The following is a 27577-nucleotide window of genomic DNA, read 5'->3' as shown; positions in this document are numbered from 1 at the left end:
ACAGGAGTGAGGTGGGGGGTGGGGCTGCGGCCATCGGAGCCTGGCAGAACAGATTCCGAGTGGTCTAGTCGGGGTGCAATGTTGGGGGGAAGGAACCGAAGTTGGGGGGAGGAGTTTTACAAGAGGCAGTGGGCGGGAGGAGTTGGAGGGGAGGGGAGGGTTTACAACTCTTGAGTATCACATACGGTACTTTTTCAGAGGTTGGATGGCGTTGAGTATGGGGGGTGGGGGGATTCTAGGGTGACCATGGGCGGGGCGGGGCAGGGGAGGAGGAGTGGACACTGGTGACATTGGGAGGTACCGGACTCCTTTCTCTTTTTCTCTTTTGTTTTTGTTTCCACCTTGGGAGGGTTTGTTTCATTGGATACATATTAGAATTAGAATTAGAACAGTACAGCACAGAACAGGCCCTTCGGCCCTCAATGTTGTGCCGAGCAATGATCACCCTACTCAAGCCCACGTATCCACCCTATACCAGTAACCCAACAACCCCCATTAACATTATTTTTTTAGGACACTAAGGGCAATTTAGCCTGGCCAATCCACCTAACCCGCACATCTTTGGACTGTGGGAGGAAACCGGAGCACCCGGAGGAAACCCACGCACACACGGGGAGGACGTGCAGACTCCGCACAGACAGTGACCCAAGCCGGAATCTAACCTGGGACCCTGGAGCTGTGAAGCAATTGTGCTGTTGTTTGGGGTGGTGGGAGGATGGGATCGTTGTTATTGTTAAGGGGATTGACTTTGTATATGTTACTGTTTACTATTTGGGGGTGGGGGGTGAATTTTGGGGGGGAAATGTGAAAATGGAGAATAAAACATTTTTTTAAAAAGGAGTTGATAGAGCAGATAGAGAGTGATTCTTTACTGTGGTGGGCGGAATCCAGAACAAAAGGAGCATAACCATAAAATTGGAGTTAGGCTATTCTCCAGGGTGATGGCAGGAGAGCTATGATGAAAGAATTTATTTTAAAAAAAATAGATTTAGAGTACTCAATTCTTTTTTCCCCAATTAAGGGGCAATCCACCTAACCTGCACATCTTTGGGTTGTGGGGGTGAAACCCACGCAGACACTGGGAGAATGTGCAAACTCCACACGGTCAGTGACCCGGGGCTGGGATCGAACCCGGGTCGTCGGCGCCTTGAGGCAGCAGTGCTAACCATTGTGCCACCACATCACCCACAATTGAAAAGGCATTATGAAGCAAACCAAGGTGAAAAATATAAGTGCCCAGGAATGCTACAGGAACATATATTTTCTGGACTATAATCATTGTTTAAAAAGCAATCAATGTTTGTTAGTCCTCATTGAGCACAGAAGGAAACTAGTCTGTTGACTGTGCTGACTATGAAAGAGCCATTGAATGGGTCCCACTTCCTGCATTTTCCCCAAAGCCCTGAAAGTTTCTCCTTTTCAAGTTGATATCCACGGAAGTAATGTTGCTATTATGACGCCCATGCACAGAGCACACCATTTTCCCACACCCAATGTAAATCAAACAGGATCTTACTCATTTAGACAATGTTTAACTTGTAGATATTTTTATCCTGTTTACAACATTATTTTTGAAAAATATTTTCATTAAAATTTTCAAAATTTAACATTTTAACAATTAAAACATATAAAACACATAACATTTACAAAATATAACCAACCCAAAATAACAAAACTCCAGGTACCCCCCCCCCCACCCCACTAACCCCAACCACCTCCCCCCACCCCATTAACCCCAACCACCACCCCCCCCCCCCCCCACCAGTTGGCGGCAACCAGCTCTCCAAAATACAATGCAAACAAACCCCAGCCCTTGTGGAATACCTCCCTCACCCCCCTCAGAAAGTTTCACCTTTTCCAAATACAAGAATTGCATTAGATCCCCAGCCATACTGAGGCACCGGGTGAAGAAGCTGACCTCCACCCCAATAGGACCCGCCTGCGAGCAACCAACGGGGTGAAGATGGAAACATCTGCCCCCACTCCCGTCTACAACTCTGGCACGTCCGACGCCTCGAATATGCCCCCAGGGGACTGGGATCTAAGTCCACATGTAAAATTGCCGACATGGTGCTGAAAAATGAACCCCAAAACGTCCCCAACTTCGGCCAGGACCAGAACACATGTATGTGATTGGCCGGGCCCCTCCTACACCGCTCACAAGTATCCTCCACTCCCTCAAACTGGCTCATCCTCTACTTCGCCAGGTTTGCTTCTGTGCACTACCTTTAGCTGTATCAAGCCTAGCCTCACAAATGAGATCGAGCCATTCACCCTCCGCAGCACCATCCCCACTCCAGAGACACCTTATCCTCCTCCAAATTCCTGACAGAAAATCGCTGAGGCTATATACTCTTTCCCCCCTTCCCCCCCCCCCCCCCCCCCCCCCCCCCCGGCCAAATAATTGCCAACACCCCCCAGTAACGAAGAGAGCAGTGCCACATTTCCCAACCCCCCCCCCCCGGCAGCACCCAAACTTCACCCCCAACTCCTCCAGACTCGCAACCTGTCCTTCAGAGAACAAATCCATTATTTCCACCACCTCCCTCTCCTCCCAGGCCCAAACCCATGGTTCCCCGAATTAGTATCAACTTCGACCCCCATCTCCACTTAAAGTGCAGCCGAACCTGCCTCCGGATTTTCAGCGTGGCCACTACTACCGGACTCTGCGAAACCTCCCCATGGCGACAGAAACAGAGCCGCTATCAACGCCTGCAACCCCCACCCCTTACAAAAACTTGGCTCCACCTTCGCCCACAAAACCTCCGTCTCCCTACTCCAGCTCGCACCTTCTCAGCATTTGTCACCAGCAATAGTTAACAAATTCAGAAGGGCCAAGTCCCCCAAATGTCACCCCCTCTGGAGCATCTTCTTCCTAATCCTTGCTACCTTGCCTGCCCAACCAACGACAAACTCAGCCTTTCCACCCCCATAAAAAACTATATCAGCAACAAGACCGGCAGGGACTGAAACAAGAATAAAAACCACGGCAAAACAGTCATCTTAACCGGCTGCACCTGGCCTGCCAATGATGGGGGAAGGCTAACCCACCTCAGCAAATCCTTTTTAAAAAAAAATAAATTTAGAGTACCCAATTATTTTTCCAATTAAGGGGCAATTTAGCGTGGCCAATCCACCTACCCTGCACATCTTTGGGTTGTGGGGGTGAAACCCACGCAGACACAGGGGGAATGTGCAAACTCCACACGGACAGCGACCCAGAGCCGGGATTCGAACCCGGGTCCTCAGCGCCATAGGCAGCAATGCTAACCACTGTGCCACCGTGCTGCCCTTCGCAAATCCTTCTTAACCCTGCCCACCAAACCCGTGAAGTTTAATTTACGGAGCCGCGCCCAGTCCCGAGCCCCCTGCACTCCCAGATACATGAATTAGAACCTTGCCAACAAGTACTGGAAGGCAGGGTATCAGAGATAATTGTGGGAGGGACTGAGAACAGGGAGTGATGCTTGGAGAAGTACTCCTGCACTCACCAACTCCACAGAAGTGAAAGGGGAAACCTTCTGTACCATTTCTCCAGCTGACAAATAATTGGCGGTGAAAAGGTTGGGTTCTTATTTCAGAAGTGACTCTTGCGGAACTCGAGTTGATCAACGGTTTGTGCACAATGTGTTTTTGCTTCCACCTGTTGGATGATTTCCAATGGCCTTAAACATTGAAGTGGCCACTGTCAAGGTATCAACATTGCTCCAAACTAAAAAATGATTAAGAATGTTCCTCTGCCATGCTCACCGGAGCTAGAGTAGTGGTACAGCTCGTTGTACGGCTCTATATGTACAGTTGACTCCTGTGGGATTTCAGGGACTCGTCCTTCCAGAGAGGTGGTGATGGTGAGGTGATTGTGTTCATCAATGCCACTGAAGTGCTGATTGATGGTAAGTTTTTCATTACCTGGTGAAAAGGTAACCTCCGCTCGGCGATCGAATTCACCACCTGATGGGAAAAAACACCAAGACCATCCAGTCACAACTAATCTCCATAAGCACAAAGTTTGACTACATGAAACAACACAGAAAAAAATTGGTTACTGTATGCAGCACCTTTAATATTGTAAAATATTAAATATTGCACTTCACAGGGCTGCAGTTAGTCAACTGTTTGACACGGTACTTGCATGAAGAAGTACCAGGACTTTTTGTGTTAGTCAACACATTTGACTAACTTTGGTCAATGACGTGGATTTTAAAAAGGGGGGGGGGGGAGAGATCTTAAAAGAGAGAGAGAGTGAGAGAGAGAGAGAGAGAGAGAGAGAGAGAGAGAGAGAGAGAGAGAGAGAGAGAGAGAGAGAGAGAGAGAGAGAGAGAGAGAGACACACACACACACACAAAAGAAATCAGGTATTCACAAAAGTCCAGAATGGCAGGAATAAAGATCTCTCAGTGCTATAGGGCTGGAGGAGGCTACAGAGGAAAAGGGCGGGGGGAGGGGGGGGGGGGGGGGCTTGTCAGGCTGGTGGTTACAGAGATGAGGAGGGGTTGTGGTCACAGGGGAATTTGATCACAAGAACTAGAATTTCTTATGCGGGGCGGTGCAGAACTGAGAACACGTGGGTGGTTAATGTAGAATCTTAACACGTGCATTACAGACTTACCATGACAGAAGATCACTATTGTGCAAGTCCCTGAGAGGGGTCTGGACTCAATTAATATGGTAACCATATGGATGAAGACAGATGTTAAAAGTTCCCAAATGGTTATAGCAACTTACAATTTGTGCAAATGTTATATTTTGGCCCCGCCAACAGGATTTCCACAAGGATTTCACAAATGTAATCATAAGACCAAACTCTGAACACTTGGAATCTCTAATGTAATAAAGGGGCATTTCCTGTAATCTGACCGAGCCTCTTCAGTCTGCTCTCAGCCCTGTGTCCAAGAGACTGCAGCACAGTGCTTTCTCAGAAGAATGAAATAATTCTCAAAATTCACAGAAGATTTTTCCAGGTAGCATGGCACATGAAAATCTAGAATTATTGAATGGTGTTTAACAAACATGGCAACGGTTAGAACACACTGCCAAGAGCTGGAATGGATGGTTGTAATAATCTGCAAAATTCCCCATGATAAATTATGAATCTGGCCTGAAGACCTGAATGTATTAGTAAAATAGTATAACCTTAATTATTGGGCTTCGGAAAAGATCAATTACCCCAACTACCATCTTCGACATTTGAAGGTGGAGTGAATTTGGGAAAATGTCCAGGCAATTGGTCTCCTTTCGAGATTTAGAGCAGATAGAGATGCTTCCACTGGTGGGTAGCTCAAAACCATGGGACATGAATATATGATAATCATTAATGAATCCAATAGGGATTCAGGAGAAACTTCTATGCCCCAGAGAAGGATAAGAATGTGGACCTCACTACCACCTGAAGTGGTTGAGGCAAACAGCATTAAATGCATTTAAGGATAAAGCTAGATAAGATGAGAAAGAATGGTACTTAAGTTTATGAGGATAGGTTTAGATTAATAGTGATAGGGGAAGGCTGGTGTGGAGCATAAATATCCGCATGGATCAACTAGGCCAAATAGCCTGTTTTTATGTACTTCTTTATAAATGTCCTGAAATATAGAAATCAAGTTTAGCTCACAGCACACAATTCAATCTTTGAAGGCATTTGGTAATTAAGGTGGGGTAGATAGGTATTTCCTCTGGTGGGGAGTCCAAAACAAGGGGCATAAATATTAAAATTGAAGTTAGGTCGCTCAGGAGCAATGGCAGAAATGACCCTTTTACTCAAAAAGTGGTGGAAATCTAGAGCTCTGTCCTCCCCGCAACTCCACCCACCCCACCCATCCCTCCAAAAAGAAACTAGCTGGTGAGACCGAGGTCAACTGAAAGTTTCAATGCTGAAATCGATCAATAGGAGTTACGAAACCAAGATGGGGAAACAAGTTAAGATACAAGTTTTGCTTAACAACGCTATCAAGACATATTGAGCCAAGGCGAGTAAATGGAGATAGGATAGGATCTCATTGAATAGCAGACCCCAAAGGAGGGGGTGAATGGCATCCTTCAGTTCCTATTTTAGCAACCTTTCCACATTCTAAAGGACATAATGAATACAGCAGCGACACCACTATTCGGTTTGCTCAGTCAACACTCAGACTGAGAGATTATAGTGGACGAAGTACAATGGGAATCTCATTATTAAACTCGGATGCTAAACAGATCTAAATATTTCATATGAATAATCCAAAATTTGGCCGAAGGACGAAAATGCTGAAAAAGTCAGCTCTGGGGAACAGAAGATTAGGACAGTGGTTGATAAATTTTCTTTAGTCCTCAGCTTCCTGTCGGTGCCTCATGTTTAAAGGAGCTGATACAAGGTTGGAAAATTAATCTCTCGGTGACGGTTCGCAAGCAAGCTTTTCCATCTGGCTGTCCAACTCTTATCCTCCCCAGGGGAGCTACTTTTCTCGAGTGGCAAGACATTTATGGTATCATTCCAGTAATCCCTGGTTTCATTATTGTAAAGAGAAAGCTCAAGTAGTTTGTTGTCTGCACCAGAATTTAACTTTTCTGGGAAAAACTTGACACAGGATCACGCGGGACTTTTGATCAAAGTAATCTGTAAACGTAGCAAAACGTGTGTGTATCAACTTTTTCTTCATTGTTCATTTACAGGATGTAGTTATCGCTGGCTAGGCCAACATTTATTGCCCAGCCTTAGTTGCACTTCAGAAGGTGGTGGTGAGTTGCTTTCTTGAATCGCTGTAGTAGCCAAGGTGTAGGTACACCCACTGTGCTGTTAGGGTTGTATTTCCCTGGGTTTTGACCCAGCGACAGTTGAGGAATGCCAATATATTTCCAAGTCAGGATGTCCAGTGACTTGTAGAGGAACCACTAGGTGGTGGCATTTGCAGATATCTGCTGCTCTTGTCTTTCTAGATGGAAGTTGTGGTCATTATTAGACTTTTAATTCCAGATATTTTATTGAGTTTAAATTCTATCACCTGCCATGGTGGGATTCGAACCCAGGTCCCCAGATCATTACCCTGGGTCTCTGGATTACTAGTCCAGTGACACTACCACTATGCCACTGCCTCCCCAGAGTCATGCATTGGTGGTGGAGGGATTGAATGTTTGTGGAAGGTGCAGCAATCAAGCTGGCTGCTTTGTCCTGGGTAGTGTCGAGCTTCTTTTTCTGGTCAATGATAGCCCCCCGGGATATTGAAAGTGGAGGATTTAATGATTGTAATGCCATTGAATGTGAAAGGGCAATGGTTAGATCATATCTTGTTGGAGGTGGTCATTGCCTGGCACTTGCATGGCATGAATATTACTTGCTACTTGTCAGCCCAAGTCTGGATATTGTCCAGTTCTTGCTGCATTTGGACTTGATCTGCTTCAGAATGAATCCTCGCAAAAGGTGTCAAACATTATTCAGTCATCTGTGAACAGGCCCATTTCCACTTGTAATGGAAGGAAGGTAATTGATGAAGCAGCAAAAGATCGGTGGCCTAGGACACTACCCTGAGTAACTCCTACAGTGATGTCCTGAAGCCGACATGTTTGACCTCCAACTAACACAACCATCTTCCTTTGTGCCAGGTATGACTCCTACCAGTGGAGAGTTTTCCCCAATTCCCATTGACTCCAGTTTTGCTATGGCTCCTTGACGCCATACGTGGTTAAATGCTCAAGGGTAGTCAAGCTCACCTCACCTCTGGCATTCAGCTCTTTTGTCCATGTTTGAACTAAGGGAGTAATGAGGCTGAGTGACCCTGACAGAACCCAAACTGAATGTCCGTGAGCTGGTTATTGCTGAGTACGTGCCACTTGACAGCACTGTTGAGGACTCCTTCCATCACTTTGCTGATGATCAAGAGTAGACAAGTGGGGCAGTAATTGGCTGACTTGGATTGGTCCTGTTTCTTGTGTACAGTACATAGCTGGACAATTTTTCACATTGCAGGGTAGATACAGTGTTACAGCTGTACTGGAAGAGCTTGGCTACGGGTGCGGCAAGTTCTGGAACACAAGACTTCAGGACTATTGCCAGAATATTGTCAGGGCCCCATAGCCTTTGCAGTATCCAGTGCCTTCAGCCATTTCTTGATATCACATGGAGTGAATCAAATTGACTGAAGACTGACATCTGTGATGCTGGGGATCTCCGGAGGAGGCCGAGGTGGATCACCCACACGGCACTTCTGGATGAAAATTGTTGCAAATACTTTAGCCTTATCTTTTGCACAGATGTGCCGAGCTCCTCAATCATCGAGGATGGGGATGTTTGCGGAGCCCCCGCCTCCTCCAGTGTGTTGTTTAATTGTCCACCACCATTCACAGTTGGATGTGGTAGGACTATAGAGCTTAGATCTGGTCTGTTGATTTGTGGCTTGGTGGTAATGGCAGAGTGGGGCATATGCTGGGCCATGAGGTTACAGATTGTGGTTTAATACAATTGTGCTGCTGCTGATGGCCCACAGCGCCTCATGCTTTCCCAGTCTTCAGTTGCTAGACCTGTTCAAAATCTATCCCAGTTAGCACAGTGGTAGTGCCGCACACCACAATAGAGGGCATCCTCAATATGAAGAAAGGACTTTGTCTTCACAAGAACTACTACTGAAACAGCCATGATCAGATACATCTGTAGCAGGCAGGTTGGGGAGATGAGATCAAGTATGTTTTTCCCTTTTGTTGGTTCCCTCACCACCTGCTGCAGTCCCAGTCTAGCTGTTATACATAGACACAATAGAAACAGGAGGAGGCCAAGGAGCTAAAAGCGTGACTGCCAATGGGGTAGTGATCAAAGTCAGTCTCAATCCATTTCACACAAATATAACCCAATACTTTTAGGATGATGAAACTACTTACCAACAACACTAAATCCATTTTCATAACCAGGCTGCTCCAGAGCAAACATCCAACCAATTATACTTCCAACAGAAGACAGTGGCAAGAGAGACCAGCCTAGCACTGTTGGGATTCTGCTTATAGCAGTGTATGACCGGCCATCATTTACCACTACATATGAATGCAGGTCGATGTTCTCAAACTGGACAGGCACCGGGCTAGTTCCTACAAAAATCTTCGCATTCACCTTTCCATTCACACGCTGTGGAGATCCTGTAAAGAATAAAAAGGGGAAAATAGTTATCGGATTTTAAAACTCATTTCTGGGTTGAATTTGTTTGACTGAAGGATTGATCAGTCAGGGCTTTTTGCACCTTTCGCTACCCAAAGATCGAGCTGGACAGAGTGTGATGGACATCAAATAAGGATAAGATGAAGGCTGGATTTTATGGGGTGCCGTGGACCTACCCCGCTCCCCCCTACCAACTAAAGTCAGTGGCAATCTGCCCACGATCCTGACTGCTTCCCAGAAATCTTTTACAATGGCAGTTAAATGGCTGTCCAACATTTCCCCTTCCTCCTCTAACTAGTAAAATCTCAGACAGGTCAGAGGCAGGAGGAAGGCCACCCGCATCCGCCTTCAAACCCGCCAGCAGCAGAGCATAAAATCAGACTCCCAAGATTCAAATATGATGCTCATTCCTTTGCCCAAAAGGTTGAAAACACAACCAAGAATCAAGCTAAATGTAAACGGTGAAAGGAAATCAGAGAGGCACAAGGAGAGCATGAGACGAGACTGGCAGCTAACATAAAAAGGAATCCAAAAGACTTCCTCAAGCATATAAACAGCAAAAAAAATGTAGTAAGTGGAGCCAATTAGGGATCAAAAATGGGATCCAAGAATGGAGGAAGAAGGCATGGTTGGGGTACTAAATTAGTACTGTCTTTACCAAGGAAGTTATTGACAAACTCATAGTGAAAGAAGAAATACTCAAGATGCTGGATGGGCTAAAAATTTACATTGCACCTTTAACACTGGAGTTAGACGTGGGACTTTTAGCTGACGAAGAGGTGTGCGGGCGGTTGAGGAAATGTATTCAGAACTACCTGGATGTCAACGTCACGGGTGAAGTTCCGGCAGCGGTGGTCTAGGAGGCATTGAAGGCAGTGGTTAGAGGGGAGCTGATCTTGATACGGGCCCACAGGGAGAAGGTAGACAGGGCAGGGACGGACCAACGTGGTAAAGAGATATTACAGGTCGACAGGAAGTAGGCGGAGACACCAGAGGTAGGGCTTTTAAGGGACTGGCGGAGGCTAGGCGGAGTTCAGCTTGTTAACCACAGGGAGGGCGGTGGAGCAGCTGAGAAAGGCGAGGGAGGCGATTTATGAGCATGGAGAGAAGGCAAGCAGAATACTTGCACAGCAGCTTAGAAAGAGGGAGGCAGCTAGGGAGATAGGGAAAATAAAGGATGGAGACGGAGCCTGGTTGGAGACTCAACAGGGGTGAATAAGGCGTTCAAGGAGTTTTATAGTAGGCTGTATGGGTCAGAACCCCCAGCTGGGCCGGAGGAAATGAGGCACCTCCTAGGGGAGCTGAATTTTCCGAAGGTGGATGGGGGGGCTGGTAGATGGGCTGGTGGCCCAGATCGGGTTGGAAGAGATAGTGGAGGGTCTGAAGGCCATGCAGTTGGGTAAAGCCTCGGGGCCGGATGGGTACCCACTGGAGTTCTATAAAAAATTATCTGGGATATTGGGGCCGCTGTTGTTGAAGACATTCAATGAGGCAAGGGAGCGTGGGGAGCTTCTCCCGACGATGTCACAGGCCACAATTTACTGATTCTGAAGTGGGACAAGAACCCGGAGCTGTGTGGGTCCTACAGGCCGATATCCCTGTTGAATGTGGATGCCAAACTGCTGGCCAAAAGTTTGTCCCCTAGGATTGAGGATAGTGTTCCGGACGTTATTGGGGAGGACCAGATGAGGTTTGTTAAGGGAAGGCAGTTGGTGGACAATGTAAGAAGGCTGTTAAATGTGATCATGATGCGCCCGGAAGGTAGGGAGGTGGAGGTAGTGGTCGCAATGGACGCAGAGAAGGCTTTTGATCGAGTAGAATGGGAATATCTGTGGGAGGTACTGGGACGGTTCGGATTCGGCGGGGCTTTATTGACTGGGTCAGGTTGCTGTATCAGGTTCCTGTGGCGAGCGTACGGACGAATAGGACAACATCAGACTGTTTTAGGCTGCCTCGGGGGATGATACAAGGATGCCCCCTCTCCCCACTGTTTTTTTTTAAATTTAGAGTACCCAATTATTTTTTCCAATTAAGGGGCAATTTAGCATGGCCAATTCACCTAACCTGCACATCTTTGGGTTGTGGGGGCGAAACCCACGCAGACACGGGGAGAATGTGCAAACTCCACACGGACAGTGACCCAGGGCCGGGATTCGAACCCGGGTCCTCAGCGCCTTAGGCAGCAATGCTAACCACTGTGCCACCGTGCTGCCCGCCCCTCTCCCCACTGTTGTTCGCATTAGCCATAGAGCCGCTGGCAATCACATGAGAGACGCAAGGGGCTGGGGGAGTTGGGGGGGGGACACAGAGTTTTGCTTTACACAGACGACCAGCTTCTGTATATATCGGACCCAGCAGAGGGGATGGAAGAAATCATGAGGATTCTGGGGGAATTTTCGGGAATTAAACTAAATATGGGGGGGGGGGGGGGGTGTGTGTGTGTGTGTGTGTGTGTGTGTGTGTGTGTGTGTGTGTGTGTGTGTGTGTGTGTGTGGGGGTGTGTGTGTGTCTCTCTCTCGGAGATGGCAGAAGGCAGGAATTCAGAGGATGGGGGATATGTTTATAGAGGGGACCTTTCCTAACCTGAGGGAGCTGGAGGAGAAATTTGGATTGGCGAGGGGAAACTAATTTAGATACCTGCAGGTGCAGGTGCAGGACTTCCTACGTAGGCAGGTTTCAACTTTCCCGCTCCAACCACCAAGGGGGATACAGGACAGGGTAGTTTCCAGAGTGTGGGTGGCAGAAGGGAGGGTCTCTGACATTTACAAGGAACTTATGGGGTCAGAGGGGACGCAGACCGAGGAGCTGAAGCGCAAGGGGGAAGAGGAGCTCGGCAGAGAAATAGAGCATGGTCTCTGGGCAGACGCGTTGAGTTGAGTGAACGCATCCACAACATGTGCCAGGCTCAGCCTGATACAGTTTAAGGTTGTTATCTGGGCTCACATGATAGTGACCCAGATGAGCAGGTTCTGTGGGTAGAAGATAGGTATGCAAGGTGTGCGGGAGGGCCAGCAAACCATGTCCACATGTTCTGGACATGCCCAAAGTTTAGGGGATTTTGGCAAGGGTTTGCAGATGTCATGTCCACGGTGTTAAAAACAAGGGTGGCACTGAGTCCAGAGGTGGCGGAAGATCCAGGAATCCAGGAGGAGAAAGAGGCAGACGTTCTGGCCTTTGCTTCCCTGGTAGCCTGGAGACAGATATTATTAGCCTGGAGGGACTCAAACCCCCGAAGTCGGAGACCTGGCTAGCTGACATGGCTAGCTTTCTCTGTTTGGAGAAAGTCAAGTTCACCTTGAGAGGGTCACTGTTAGGGTTCACCCGGAGGTGGCAACAGGTACAAAATAGTGCATCATATTAAAATAAAAGCAAATTACTGCAGATGCTGGAATCTGAAACCAAAGAGAAAATGCTGGAAACTCTCAGCAGGTCTGGCAGCATCTGTAGGGAGAGAAAGGAGCTAACGTTTCGAGTCCAGGTGACCCTTTGTCAAAGCTGCATCATATTAGTGTACTTTATATCTGGGGAATAGGCAGATTTTCTCCAAGTTTAAATCAGAGCTCACTTAAAATAGGAACTTATTTCATAGAAGAACACTTCCACCTTTAACCCAAAGCATTTGTTTTTCTGGTGGCCCCCTACCTTCGACTGCGTTCTTGTTCTGTCAGATGTCAACTCCTGAAGCCACCAACCTACAAAGGGTTCGGTGACTTCCCTTTGCCGGCAACATGCATTCAAACAATGCAATCCATCGTCGTTAATCTTCTTCCACACGAGTGAACTTTTCAGTCTTGAAATGAAAATTTTAAAACAAATCAGTCTTACCTTCTGCAACACACTGCTTGCCATTTCCATAATAGCCAGGGTTACAATGACAGCAGAAGCCTGCCACATAGTCGCTGCACTGGCTGTGAATCGAGCAGATATGACGACTGTTGGCACATGTCAGTTGTCTTTCGGTACTGTACGAGAAAACTGGTAGAAGGGGGAGAAAGAAATGTCATGATCGAACTCGAGTACAAGACAGAGATTTTCAACTTTAGCAGGAGTTTGGTTGCTAAGTGGGTGGTGGGATACACAGAACGGGTATTAGTTTCTGTCACTTATTTACAATTTTACCCTACAAGAGGGAAACACATACAAGTAAACGCAGCTAATAAAAAGTCAGAGCCAAGAGTATTACTCCAAATACTACACTCGGAGAAGGAAAGATATACATGTGACAATAGAGGAGGGATAAAGACAGGATTCAGCTGGAGAGAGGGTAAATGGCTCTGATACGATCTCACGAAAAGGGGTACAGAACCAATTTCATGACTTGTATTGGCACACCAAGTCTCACTAAGAACACTCAGTGCAGTGACTCTGTTTGAAGTGATGGTTCAAGCACTGACAAACAAATGGGCTGGCAAGCTGGGGTGGGATGCCACATGGATCAGTGTTGGAGCCTCAGCGATTTACAATCTATATCAATGACTGGGATGAAAGAACCAAATGTATGGTGGCTAAATATGCTAAATATAGGTAGGAAGGTAAATCGTCAAAAGGACATAAAGGGCGGGATTCTCTGCCAACTGGTGGGGCGGGCCGTACCGGCACTGAGGAGTGCCGTGAACCACTCCGGCGTCGAGCCGCCCGGAAGTTGCGGAATCCTCCGCACCTTCAGGGGCTAGGGCGACGCCGGTGGGGTTTGCGCCGCGCTGGCTGGCAGCGAAGGGCTTGGTGCCGCATCAACCTGTGCCGAAGGGCCTCCACCAGCCGGCGTGAGTTGGCACATGCGCAGGAGCGCCAGCGTGTGCTGACGTCATCCCAGCGGATGCACAGAGGGGTTCTCCTCCGCGTCGGCCATGGCAGACTATTACACCGGCCGGCACGGAGGGAAAGAATACCCCACGGTATAGGCCCGCCCGTGGATCGGTGGGCCCGATCGCGGGCCAGGCCATCGTGGGCGCCCTCCCCTGGGGCCAGAACCCCCAGCCTCCCCCCCACCCTCCCAAGGACTCCGCAGGCCGCCCGCAGAGCCAGGTCCCGCCGAAAACGGGCGGCCACTCAGCCCATCGGGGGGGCGGAGAATCGCCAGTGGGGCCACTGCCAACGGCCGGCGCAGCGCGATTTCCGCTCCCACCGTAAAACCGGCGCCGGAGAATCCAGCAGTCGGCGTCGGGGCGGGATTCCCGCCGCCTCCCCAGCGACTTTCCTGCCCGCCGGGGGGTTCGGAGAATCCTGCCCAAAGAGTCTCCAAAGGATTAAGATAAGTTTTGTAAGGGCAGCACGGTGGCCTATGGTTAGCACAACCGCCTCACGGCGCTGAGGTCCCAGGTTCGATCCCGGCTCTGGGTCACTGTCTGTGTGGAGTTTGCACATTCTCCCAGTGTCTGCGTGGGTTTCGCCCCCACAACCCAAAAATGTGAAGAGTAGGTGGATTGGCCACGCTAAATTGCCCCTTAATAGAAAAAATAATTGGGTAATCTAAATTTAAAAAAAAGATAAGTTTTGTAAGCGGGTAAAAATTTGGCAGGGATGGAGTATAATGTGGGAGAATGTTAACTAGTCCACTTTGGCAAGAAGAATAGGAAAGCAGTATCTTATTAAACTGGAGAGAGATTGCAGAACTGTACAGTAGGATCTGGATGACCTGGTACATGAATCACAAAATGTTAGTATCCAGGTATTAGCAAGTCATTGGAAAGGGAAATAGAATGTTGTTTATTACTACAAGGGGAACAGAAATAAATTAGGGATTGCTTTGATACAATTGTACAGGGCATTGGATAGACCACATCAGGAGCACGGTGCATAGTTTAGGTCTCCTTATTTGAGAAAGGACAGAATTGCATTCGAAGAAGTTCGGAGAAGGCTCACTCGACTGATTCCTGGGACTGAAGAAGTTAAATCATGGGAAAAGGTTGAGGATGGACTGCAGTGGTTCAAGAAGGTACCTTCTCAAGAGTGATTAGGGATGTGCAATAAATGCTGACCTAGCCAGCAATGTCCGTATCCCATGAATGAACAGAAACAAATATTGGCTCTATACTCTTTTAAATTTGAACGGTGATCTTATTGAAACATCCTGAGGGGCTTTGACAGGGTGATTACTGAAAGAATGTTTCCTCTTGGGGAGGCTCAAACTACATAAATTTCAAATTGACAAGGGGGTAAAGGGGGTCAGACAGGAAAGTAGAGCAAGGCCATGATCTTATCAAACCGTGGGGCAGTCTTGATGGGTTGAATGGCCTTCGCCTGCTCCTGATTCTGGTCTTCCAGGAAATGAGTGCAAAGCCTAGAGCTGTTCACTATACTAAACGGATTCCAACAACAACCCCCCCATACCTACATCATTGGCACACTCCACACTGTGGAATAGCAAAGTCAAATCTTTTACTGGTGGAAACGTTTTATAAATTAATTCTAAAACTTCACAATAAGTCAACATCTCGAAGGGAGAGTAGAGGACTCGACAGTCATTTGGTCAAACAATTTTAATTTACTTTGCACCTTTAACACAGCAAACTTCCCAAGGTGTTCCACAGCAGCATAATGTCAAAATCTGACACCGGGTTCCATAAGGAGAAACTGCAACAGGCGACCAAAGGTAGGTTTTAATGGGTGTCATAAAAGAACAGGGATGTAGCTTTCGGACATGTCGAGTTTTCTGGGTATGGGAAAAAATTAAGTTTGCCTTGAGGGGATCTGTACAGAGGTTCGCCCGAGAAGACGTGGCTGCCAATAATGGGAGAAAGAACATCAGCAATGCACAAGAGAGAACAGAGGAGTGCAGATATCTGGGAGGACAAGCTAAGTAAAGATGGGAAAGGCTATGGAAAGATTTGAACACAAAGATGAGAATGATAAAAGTCAAGTCATCAGCAGTCACCTTAACACAGGGGATGGAAGGACAAAACTAAAACCAGCAGTGGGAGGCCACCAGTGAAGAGTGATTCACTAGACTGGCTGCCTCAACATTGTAGCTGATAAAGCAGGTCAGAGGTTGGATATTCTGTGACTCATATCATGACACCCCAAAGCCTCTCCAACCCCAAGTTACAAGCCAGGAATGCGACTCTCCACTTATCAAAGCTCAACACTTATCAACTTTTCGGAAATTCCCGAAAGACTCGCTTGTTAGGTGAATTGGACATTCTAAATTCTCTCTCCGCCGGAATGTGGCGACTGGGGGATTTTCACAGTAACTTCATTGCAGTGTTAATGTAAGCCTACTTGTGACACTAATAAAGATTATCATTATTGACACAATCCAGGGCTAAGCAATCCACTTGTTTAGAAGCCTGCACACCATGGCCGCAGCATGTACCATCAACAAGATGCATTGTTGCAACTGGCCAAGACCTCTTGCGACAGAATCTCCCAAACCTGCAACCTCTTAATGCCTAGAATCCACAAGGACAGTAGGTGCATTGGGACATCATGACCCTCCAAATCAAACACCATTCTGACTTGTAAATATACTACCATTCATTCACTAAAACTGGGGCAAAATCCTAGAATTCCCTTCCTAGCAGCACAGTGGGATCACTTTGAGAGTACCTACATGACTCAAGAATGCAATTCACCATGATCTCAAGGGCAAATAGGGATGTGTAATAAATGCTGGTCTCGCCAGCAACGCCTACAGATTTTAAAAATTGAACATAACGGGAGTGAGGTTAAAAAGGGTGCACTCTCCTGCTGGAACTATTTTCCAGCAAAGGATCTGCCAGGGAAGAAAGGATAAAGAAAACTAACAAAAAAAGATGAAAGCTACGAGTGAAAGGAGGGTCCAAATTTCAGAAAGAAAATCAAATTACAGTTTCGAAACGGAGACGGGCAAAAGAAAAATCAAGAAAATAAATGTACATTCAAGTTTTTAAATCACATCAGTGGCCTTTTTCAGACTCTGATGTAAAGAATGAACCACAATACCTGCACACATTACTGGCCTTATATCAAATATCTCATCCACTGATCAGATTTACAAGTAAAAGCCAGACTGGCTGGAGTGAAGCAGCACAACCCCGTAAATTGGATTTCTTTGCCTCAGCTTTTACATTATAAAATTCCTGCATCATAGCTTGTGTTGAAGCGTGAACTGATAATGTTTTTTTTTTGTTTGTTTTTTTTCTTGTGAACTGATAATGTTGAGGCGAGGGCAATAAGCAACTCGGACGTCATGAATGTGGGGACCAACAGTGCATCTCCTTAAGCAACTAAATTTAAGGACAAACACAGAGAAACAACCAAGAAGGAATTTGGGTGAATTAATGTCAAATTAGACGCAGAGAAAGAAATAACGAGGAGAGAAAGTATTAGATAAGAGAGAGGAAATAGAAAGGAAAAGATAGATTTTATTTGGTGAAATTTTAAATTTAACATCCCTCTGGGAACAATATACTACCTGTAGGAGTGAGAGGTCACAGCTTTATGACCTTTTTGAGTCAGTGAGTTAAAATTTCGTGTCATGCCCATAAAACCATATTTTTAACAAGGTCATTATGACATGAAACCAAATGTTAAAGCAAGATTCATTCATATAACATAGCATATTCTGCATTTTCATGATATTTTCATAGCTATAATGTCACTGGACTAGAAATCCAGAGGCCAATTGCTTATGGTCTGGAGGCATGGGTTTAAATCTAACTACAGCAGCTAGAGGTTCTCAAATTTCGAAATGAAAGCCATCTCAGTAATGGTGACCACGAAACCCTATTGTTGCAAAACCCATATGGTCCACTTGTGTCTTTTAGGGAAGGAAATCTGCCATCCTTACCCGGTCTGGCCTACATGTGACACTAGACCCACAGAATGACCAAGCTAATCACTCAGTTCAAGGGCAACTAGAGGTGGGCAACAAATACTGGCCTTGCCAGCAATGCCAACATCCAATGAAAGAATACATTTGGAAAATTCAGTGGCAAGGCTCGTGACAAGAAAGTGTTTTTATTTTTGGTGAGGCTAGCAGTGAAGTTGTCAAGCAATTTGTGGTAATTTGCAGCTCAGCGCATCTCTTCCTCACCACAAATTACTAGGTTATTTTTTATTATTAATTTAGAGCACACAATTCTTTTTTTAACCAATTTAAGGGGAAATTTTGCATGGCCAGTCTACCTATCCTGCACATCTTTGTGGAGGCGAGACCCATGCAGACACAGGGAGAATGTGCAAACTCCACATGGACAGTGACCCAGGATCGAACCGCGGTGCTGTGAGTCAGCAGTGCTAACCACTGCACCGCCTATTAATAGACTATTTTACGCACTAATAATAGTGGGACCATGTGAGATTACCTAATCACAGCACTTGGAGATTAGACACCAATCTGACACTAAACATTTAAAAAAAATGTATTAATTATTCTCAGCAACAAGTCTCCATACCATTTCCAGTCACATCCAACTCTGAGTCCAACAGTTCAACTCTGCCTTGGGGAAAGTGTGGATGCTGGAACTGGACTGGCTTTGCTTCGATACGAGAGAGAATCGGAACCTGCTCCTCATAGCGGGGTTCTTCTGGGGGCACATTTTCCACATTGTGCTGTGAAGCTACCCTGTAGACTACAGCCTCCTGCAGGGTGCCAATCTTTTCTTCTTCTTCAGGAACATCATTTTCTGGGTCTGACCCATTCTCGATTACATCCAAATAGGAGTTCCACTGGCGGTCAATTGTTGTGGCAGTACTAAATGTATCCGGAACGGAATCATCGACAAGGTTTACACTGGCAGGCACGATGGTATGGTTAGAAGAGCTACCAAGTTGGAAGACCCAAACCCCTCGTTCTCCAGAATTACTGTCTCTGTTGAAATAACCATTGGACAAACTTGAGAGAACTGACCGTTACATTTTTGCTTACACAATGATGGAGGTTGTCATGTTACAAAACAGTCCTTTGAGCAATATTGATTGCTTTTTTAAAAAAAAAATTAAATTTAGGGACCGTCTTATATTTAAGGCATCTAGTTTTTGAATCCCCTAAAGTGGGAACATATCTAAGCCACCCGATTTTTTTTTTTTAAGGCTATCCCTCAGACATCACCCTCATAAAGTGATCAATCTTTCCTGATAATTATAACCTCTCAGTCCTAGCATCATCCTTACAAGTTTTTCTTTCCTTTGCCAGGGCTTCTGTATCCTATTTGTGTGTCAGCTGTGGCTCAGTTGAGGGCATTCCTACTTCTGAATCACACGGTTTCGGGTTCACGACCCACTCCAGGATTCTCTAGTGCAATAGTAAGCGAGCACTGAACCGTTAGTTGAAGGCGTCATCTTTTGGATTAATATCATCTGAAGCCCCGTCTGCCGGCTTAGGTGTATCTAAAATACCATGCCCCCCCCCCCCCCCCCCCCCCCCTCTATCAGGTCTCCCCTCGGCCTTCATCTTTCCAGTGAAAACAATCCTAGTTTATTCAACCTCTCATAGCCAACAACCTTGAGACCAGGCAACATCTTGGTGAACCTTCTTTGCACTGTCTCCATGTCCTTCTGATAATGTGGTGACCAGAACTGCACGCAGTACTCCAAATGCGGCCTAAACAAAGTTTTATACAACATGATTTCCCCAGTCCTGTACTCGATGCTCCGGCTGATGAAGGCAAGCATGCGATATGCCTTCTTAAATCACTTTGGCCAGCTGTGTTGCCACTTTTAGGGAACTGTGGACCTGCACGCCCAGATCCCTCCATATGTTAATATTCCTCAGGGTTCTGCCATGTACAGTATAATTCGTACCTCGATTTGATCCTCCAAAATGCATCACCTCGCATTACTCCGGATTAAATCTGCCATTTCTGTGCTCAAGTTTCCAATCTATCTATATCCTGTAGTATCCTCCGACAATCCTCGGCATTATTAGCAACTCTGCCAATCTTCGTGTCATCCGCAAATTTCTAATCAGACCACTCACATTTTCCTCCAGATCATTTATATATACTACAAACAACAGAGGTCCCAGCACTGATCCCTGCGGAACATCACTAGCTACAGTTCTCCATTCTGAAAAACACCCTTCCACCGCTACTCTCTTATCTTCTATAACCAAGCCAGTTCAGTATCCATCCAGCCAACCCACCCCGAATTCCATGTGATTTTAGTTTTTGTACCCATCTGCCATGCAGACCTCGTCAAACACCTTACTAAAGTCCATATAAACTACACCCACAGCCCTTCCCTCATCAACTTTCTTTGTTACCTCTTCAAAAATCTCAATCAAGTTGGTGAGACATGACCTTTCCCATACAAAACCACGCTGTCACTAACTAGTCTATTTTTTTTTCAAAACGTGCATTTAACCTGTCCCTCAGAATCTTTTCCAAAAGCTTCCCCACCACAGATGTCAGGCTCACCGGCCTATAATTTTCTGGATTATCCTGCTTCCTTACTTAAACAAGGGAACAGCATTGGCTGTTCTCCAGTCCTCTGGAACCTCGCCTGTGGTCAAAGAGGATATGACAATCTATTTCCCCCTTGCTTCCCGCAGTAATCTGCGATAGATCCCATCCGGCCCCGGGGACTTGTCTACCTTAATGCAATTTAGGATACTCAACGCTTCTTCCTTTGATATATTGACATTCTCAAGATCGTTCACACACCTATCCCTGACTTCAACATCCATTATGTCCTTCTCCCTGGTGAATACCGATACAAAGGATTTCACCCACTTCTTGTGGTTCCACGCATAACTTCCCTCCATTGTCCTTGAGTGGGCCTACTCTTTCTCTTGCTCCTAATATATGCAGAAAAAGCCTTTCATTTCATTTGCATCTCCTTATTCATCAAGGTATTGTTGGTTTATTGATAGTGTAGACTAAAAGGTGCATGATCATGGTAAATGTAGACATAACCAGCTCACTAACTGAAACATAATCAGTTTAATAACTATAGCACACAAGATGTGGAGATGCCGGCGTTGGACTGGGGTGAGCACAGTAAGAAGTCTTACAACACCAGGTTAAAGTCCAACAGGTTTGTTTCAAACACGAGCTTTTGGAGCACGGCTCCTTCCTCAGGTGAATGAGGAAGGAGCCGTGCTCCGAAAGCTCGTGTTTGAAACAAACCTGTTGGACTTTAACCTGGTGTTGTAAGACTTCTTACATAGCACACAAGATTACTACTTCTTTTTTTTTAAAGTACTGAAAGGATTTATAACGATTTTGAGAATGGAGGAAATATGGTTTTAATAACAGGAATCCAAATCCCAGATGTGAAGAAAACATGCCTTGCTGGCAAGAGAAACAAGCTTGAACTGTATGTAATCTGGTTACAATGAAGATTGTACTAGAGATAACACTGTTGTAACTAGAACTTTCATTATCCAGCACATTTATCCCTGAGGGGAGAAGGAGCAAATACACTGACCAATCTTCTTAAAACAACAACTTCCTTGTTCGTCATCCCAACATGTAACAAAGTGCCGGTTTTCTGCAAATGCAAAAGGGCAACTATCACTTTAACCTAGTACATTTACCTTCAAATGCAATACTATTGCACTGTTAGTAAACTAAAGGGAGCACATCCTGCAAATGGACATATGCAGTGCTGGCCTGTGATTGTTTTAGATGCTACTACGTCTACTTTCTATTGCTGAATTATGCTTTTTTTCCCGCTCAAGTTGGTCACCGCCTTCTCACCGTCTCCCTTACAACATATTATGGAACTTTATGTGCAATGAGAGACCCCCTCTCCCCCCCCCCCCCCCCCCCCCCCCAAACCCGGTAAAAAGACTTGTAAATGATTAAATAAAGCAATACTGTCTTTCAAATAGTTATCCCAGGAGCAACTACAAAGATGCCTGGAAATGACAGGTTGATATTTTTCCCCAGCAAACTGTTAAAAATTTAAGAAAACTAAACATTTCTTAAAATAATTTAAAAAGAAAAAAAAAATCAACACCCATCGTGGTCTTGAAATCATGATTAAGAATCCCATGACCACCGACAGAGCCTAGCCAGGAAATCTCATTTGTTCAAATTATCGCAGCCTTTTAATAAAGCAGAAGTGATACTGGGTGGAGAGACAGCTTAACAAGCGATCCCAATTAAATATTTAGAAATCACTTACTCCTGTCACCTGTCAACGAGAAAGACATCAAGAACAGTTGGTATGCTCCAGCTGCCGGAGTGCAGGCTGAGCACACATGCGCAACTATTCCCAGTGTTTTTCTGATTTGCGGCAGGAGTTAGTGTAATACCATAGCCTTGAATAAAAGGACTGTCTGGAAACATCATCTCCTGCCACTATAATGCTGTTTCCACATGAATAATAAATTAAACTGTTGCAAAGACCTGTATTATCCTTCATACGTATCACAACTGCGTATATTATTGCTTACCATAATTCTCAACCCATGGGCTCAGCCAAGCCAACAAAACCAATTTGTACTAGAGGTAGGTGGCAGTTCCATTGGAAAAAGAGTCAATTCGTACTATGCATTGAAAGTAAATTGGCGGCATGGTGACGCAGTGGTTAGCACTGCTGCCTCACAGCACCGAGGACCTGGGTTCCCTCCCGGCCCCGGGTCACTGTCTGTGTGGAGTTTGCACATTCTCCCTGTGTCTGCATGGGTCTCACCCCCACAACCCAAAGATGTGCAGGCTAGGTGAATGGACCATACTAAATTGCTGCTTAATTGGAAAACTTAAAAAAGTAAATGGCAAATTTAGGAACAGGAGGTCATTCAGTCAGGTCATGCTTGATCTATACCTTAATATTATTTCCCAGAATGTGTAACTAAAATACACCTTTCCCAGTTTTGAATTTTTCAACTGAACCCCAACCTCAGCAGCTTTTTAAGTGGCCAGTGATTCAGATTTCCACCATCCTTTGTGATCTGAAACGATTGGCTCTAATTGTATGGTTATGGTTCCCTTGTTCTGGAAATTCCTTTCCCCCCTTCCCCCCCAGAGGAAATGGTTTGTCTTTATCTACCCATCATATCTTTTTACTCATCTTAATTAGATCTCAATTAGATCATCCTTTAATCTTCTAAACTCAAGGGAACATGCAACATGCCCTTAAGGTGAAGTTGAAAACCAAAGGCAATGAGCTTTTGTGACCACAGTAATCAGCATTCAATGGTTAAACCGCATTTGCTCCAGAGAACTTCATTATATATAAAAATTGCCAAAAGAATCCATACTGCTCTTCTTGGACATGCAGAAATCACTACAGGATAGAATTTTACAGCATCAACGGCACATTAAGAAATGGTAAATTTACTTACTGGTAAAGGTTTTTAACAGATTGTTCACTGCTGGATGTAACTGAGTACGACGGCCCCTCAAGTGTAAACAGCACAAAGCTGCTTTCTCCTCTGCTGAAGCCCACTCGAGCTGGGAGCTCCAAATCAATATTATTCGCTGCTTTGGAACGGGTTCCATAAAACTGCAAACCACCTTCAGGGTACAGCAGAATAGCGTAGGAGCTGGATTCATCGGAAGCCAAAATCACTTGGAAGGTGTTTCTCTGGTAACACAAAAAAATAAATCAATGGAAGCAGAATAGCTGTAGTTCAGTGAGTGCACTCCCACATTGGAGTCAGATGGTGTTCGGTTCAAGCACCACTCCAGAGACCAATGTACACACTCCAGACTGATACTCCATTCCACTACTCTTTTGAAGGTGGTGTCTTTTGGATAAGACATTAAATGAAAATGAACGTAACAGATCCCAATGACACTATTCTGGGCAGCACGGTGGCACAGTGGTTAGCACTGTTGCTTCACAGCTCCAGGATCCCAAGTTTGATTCCCGGCTTGGGTCACTGTCACAGACGTACACTGTCTGTACGTTTTCCCTGTGGCAGCGTGGATTTCCTCCGGGTGCTCCGGTTTCCTCCCACAGTCCAAAGATGTGCGGGTTAGGTGGATTGGCCATGATAAATTGGCCTTAAGTGTCCAAAAAAGGTTAGGTGGCGTTATTGGGATAGGGTGGAGGTGTGGGCTTGAGTAAGGTGCTCTTTCCAAGGTGCAGACTCGATGGGCTGAACGGCCTCCTTCGGCACTGTAAACTCTATGAAATCTATTTCTAAGTGCATGGGAGTTCTCGCCGGTGTCTTACCAATTTATCCCCCCCATCCAAAACATAAAACAGGCGAGCTGGTAATTATGATCTTGCTATTTGTGGGAGCTTATTGTGAGCAAATTGACTTCCACACTTTACAACAGTGAATGCAATTCAAAATTACTTTTGCCTTCAAAGCAGTTTGGATGTCCTGAGGTGGTAAAAGGAGCAAGAGAATTGCAAGTAATTTCTCTTATTATTTTCTTGCTTTTTGTGAAAAATCGAAGTAAAGTGCAAGCGTTTTAGATGCACGTCAATATATCTGTAGCCCAGGATATTATTGTGGCTTGTTGTGAAGAAATTGTTGTTTGAAAAAGGTCTGTAGCTCATAGCCGTAATCAGAGTTAAGGCGGATGGTCAGGTGTTAGAGGATTCAGGAAGGGAGGCACTTAAAGCTTACAGTTGCTCAGGGAATCCAAGTCTCTCCATTCTTTCCTATGGGAGTAACTGAAGAGAAAGGAGCAAGGTGGAGAATGGAAAATGTTTACTGAGAAACTTGTGCCCCCATTTCTCTTACTGTCCCAATTCCTTTGTTTGTTACCTTTCTAAGCTGGTTATTCGTATGTTTTTTTTTAAAAAACTTGCATTTACATAGCCCCTTCAACAAAATAAAATATTCCAAGTCACCCCAAACAAAAAACTGACATCTAATCGCACCAAGAGATACGAGAACAGGTGACTAAAAGATTGGTCAGAATGGTAGGTTTTAAGGAGGTTCTTAAAACAGGAGAGGTTGGGAAGGTTCCAGAGTTTAACGTTGAGGCAACTGAAGTCATGGTCATCAGTAGCGGAGTGATGGAAATTGGGGATTCATAAGAGGTTAGAATTGGAGGAGAGCCGAGATCTCAAAGGCTTGAAGAACTAAAAAGGAAATGATAGAGACAGGGAGGGTCAAGGCCATGGAGTGATCTGAACAAAAATTGACCACTCGTTCAGAACAACTAGAGCACCAATTATTTTTTCCAATTAAGGGGCAATTTAGCATGGTCAATCCACATACCCTGCACATCTATTTGGTTTGTGGGGGTGAGACCCAGACAGACACGGGGAGAATGTGCAAACTCCACAAGGACAGTGACCCGGGGCTGGGATTGAACCTGGGTCCTCGGCGCCGTGAGCCAGCCGCTAACCACTACACCACCGTGCCACTCCCAAAAACTGATAACTTGAGTGCTGTGCCCTGGCCCTCCATATCTGAAAAATAATTAAGAGATATTAAAGCACTGTGGGTGTACCCACCTACTTATACCTCAGGGACTGCAGAGGTTCAAGAGGCAGCTCACCACCACCTTCTGAAGGGCAACTAGGGATGGGCAATAAATGCTGGCCTAACCAGCGATATAAATGAATTCAAAAAATAAATTGTAAAAGTGTTCCACAAGGATGATACCAAAACTATTATGCCTATCAGGAAAGAAAAGGCGGAGAGGTAACCTACTCAAGGTCTTTAAAATTATGAAAATATTCCTTAGGGGAGGCACAGAGAAGAATTGTTCCACTTGTGGAAGATTCCAAGTCTCAGGGTCATAAATACAAGATAGTCATCAACAACAAAAAAACACAAAAGCAAATTCATGAGAAACCTGTTGACTCAAAGTGTGCATAGACTGCAGAGCTCACTATCACAAGGATTGTTTGGGGCAAATTGCATAGATACATTGAAGGGGAAGCTAAATAAGCACAAGAATGGGAAGGGAAGACAAGGTTAGACTGACTGGATGAGATGAAACGTGTGGGAGGAGACTCATGTGGAGCATAAACACGGGCAAAGATGTTTGTTCTAAATGGCCTGTTTCTGCAATGTCCATTTTGCATATGCAGCTGAACTTTTCTGTCACTAACCATATTGGTACTACCACGGCAGAAAAAGCAAATGCTAACACGCTGGGCGGGATTCTCTGTCCCACCAGCACCATTTTCCGGCACGGCGTGCACTCGCCAGCAGCAGAATTCTCCATTTCGCCCAGCCGGCCAATGGGGTTTCCCATTGTGGCCACCCCACATCGTTGGGAAACCCCCAGGCGTGGGTGCGCTGTCGAAGATCCCGCCGACGAAGAATCCCACAGCCTATGTGGTGCTAATGTTTTTTGTGCAATAGTCAATTCATCATCTCAAACCCTCCCGCCTTAAGTGGTTCAACCGCAACTACCAATATTTCTATATTATGGATCATATAAATAAAGTTTCTCCAGAAGTTACTTATATTTGCAGGGATAAAAATTGATACTTATGCCCTGCTGAATGCTCTTCAAAACTCATGTCTGATGTGCAAACAATTTTGCCAGCATGAGTAGCAAAAATTTAATTTGTCACCTATTCAGATTCCAATAAGGCCATTTAAAACCCATTTATTTTTCTTTCTTTCCTGAAGGCACCAATTCATTGGGTAATGTTTTGAATGTCATCAACACATACATAAACTTTTATTGGATAATAATCAGTAATTGATTCCATCTTCACCAGGCAAAACTTGGATCTCTCAGGTCAGAGATGGAGAGATTTCAGCACATGTTGACAGGCTAACGTCAGTACTGAGAGAATGTTGCACTAAAGATATCTTTCAGAGGAGACTTTAAACTTGTCTGCTCTCTCAGGTGGACTAAAAAGATCCCATGGCACTATTTCAGAAGAGCAAGAAAGTTAGGCTGGTGTCATGATCAATATTGATTCCCAAACCATCACCAGTGAAAAAAGATTATCTGGTCACAGTCGCATTTCTGTATGCAAATCAGTTAACACATTACTGATATTACAATAGTGGCTACCCTACAAAAGAACCTCATTGGCTGTAAAGATCTTTAGAACATCCCAAAAATGTGAAAGGCTCTATGTAAATACGTACTATTGTTTCTTCTACATCAGTTAAGCTTCTTAAGGTGAACATTTTAATTATGCCACGAGGAGAGAAAGGGAACAGAAGAAAGGTGATAAGTGAAGGGGTCATTGATCATTCTTAATGAAAACCTATGGATTACTGGAGTGGGGCAGTTTACAGCTTGGGCAGCCGAAGAGCTTGGAAATCGCTGATTTAAAAGGTCCAATTTAAGGAGTATTTGTGAGTGTTGTACCAACATTTTCCTCTCCTGCCTATAAAAAGACAACACAAAACAGAGGAAAATTGATAAGATTTACACGTATAAAAGTGAAAAACATCAGATCAAATTCATCACATCTCAGTGCCAAACAAACAGCTGGTGGGAGCTGGGTCTCAAGGTTTTACCCTGCTAATTTGTTCCCCACTCCTTCTGAAGGATTCAACTTCCCAACAGTCCCATTAGCATGGGTTACTCTTCAGTATTTTATCTGTGATCTATACTTTGCCAGGAGTCTAGGTCCTGAACAGCAGGGGCTTACTTTAATTACGGAAGGGAATTCATTAAAGCCCACTGGGGACCTCACCCAAACATCAGCACA

General features: G+C 45.3%; 1 protein-coding gene across 1 annotated transcript in view; it reads right to left on the bottom strand.

Moving 5' to 3' along the window:
- The window catches only part of nid1a (nidogen 1a), a 169720-nt gene that overhangs the window by 111135 nt on the left and 31008 nt on the right, over positions 1 to 27577 (bottom strand). The window contains 5 exon segments of the mRNA XM_038801064.1: positions 3751 to 3951; positions 8842 to 9093; positions 12938 to 13087; positions 18487 to 18902; positions 23325 to 23566. Of these exon segments, the coding sequence (XP_038656992.1) occupies positions 3751 to 3951; positions 8842 to 9093; positions 12938 to 13087; positions 18487 to 18902; positions 23325 to 23566 (1261 nt within the window).

This window comes from Scyliorhinus canicula, chromosome 6 (assembly GCF_902713615.1).
Source record: "Scyliorhinus canicula chromosome 6, sScyCan1.1, whole genome shotgun sequence".
NCBI lineage: Eukaryota > Metazoa > Chordata > Chondrichthyes > Carcharhiniformes > Scyliorhinidae > Scyliorhinus > Scyliorhinus canicula.
This window is presented reverse-complemented; position numbering and strand designations above follow the sequence as displayed.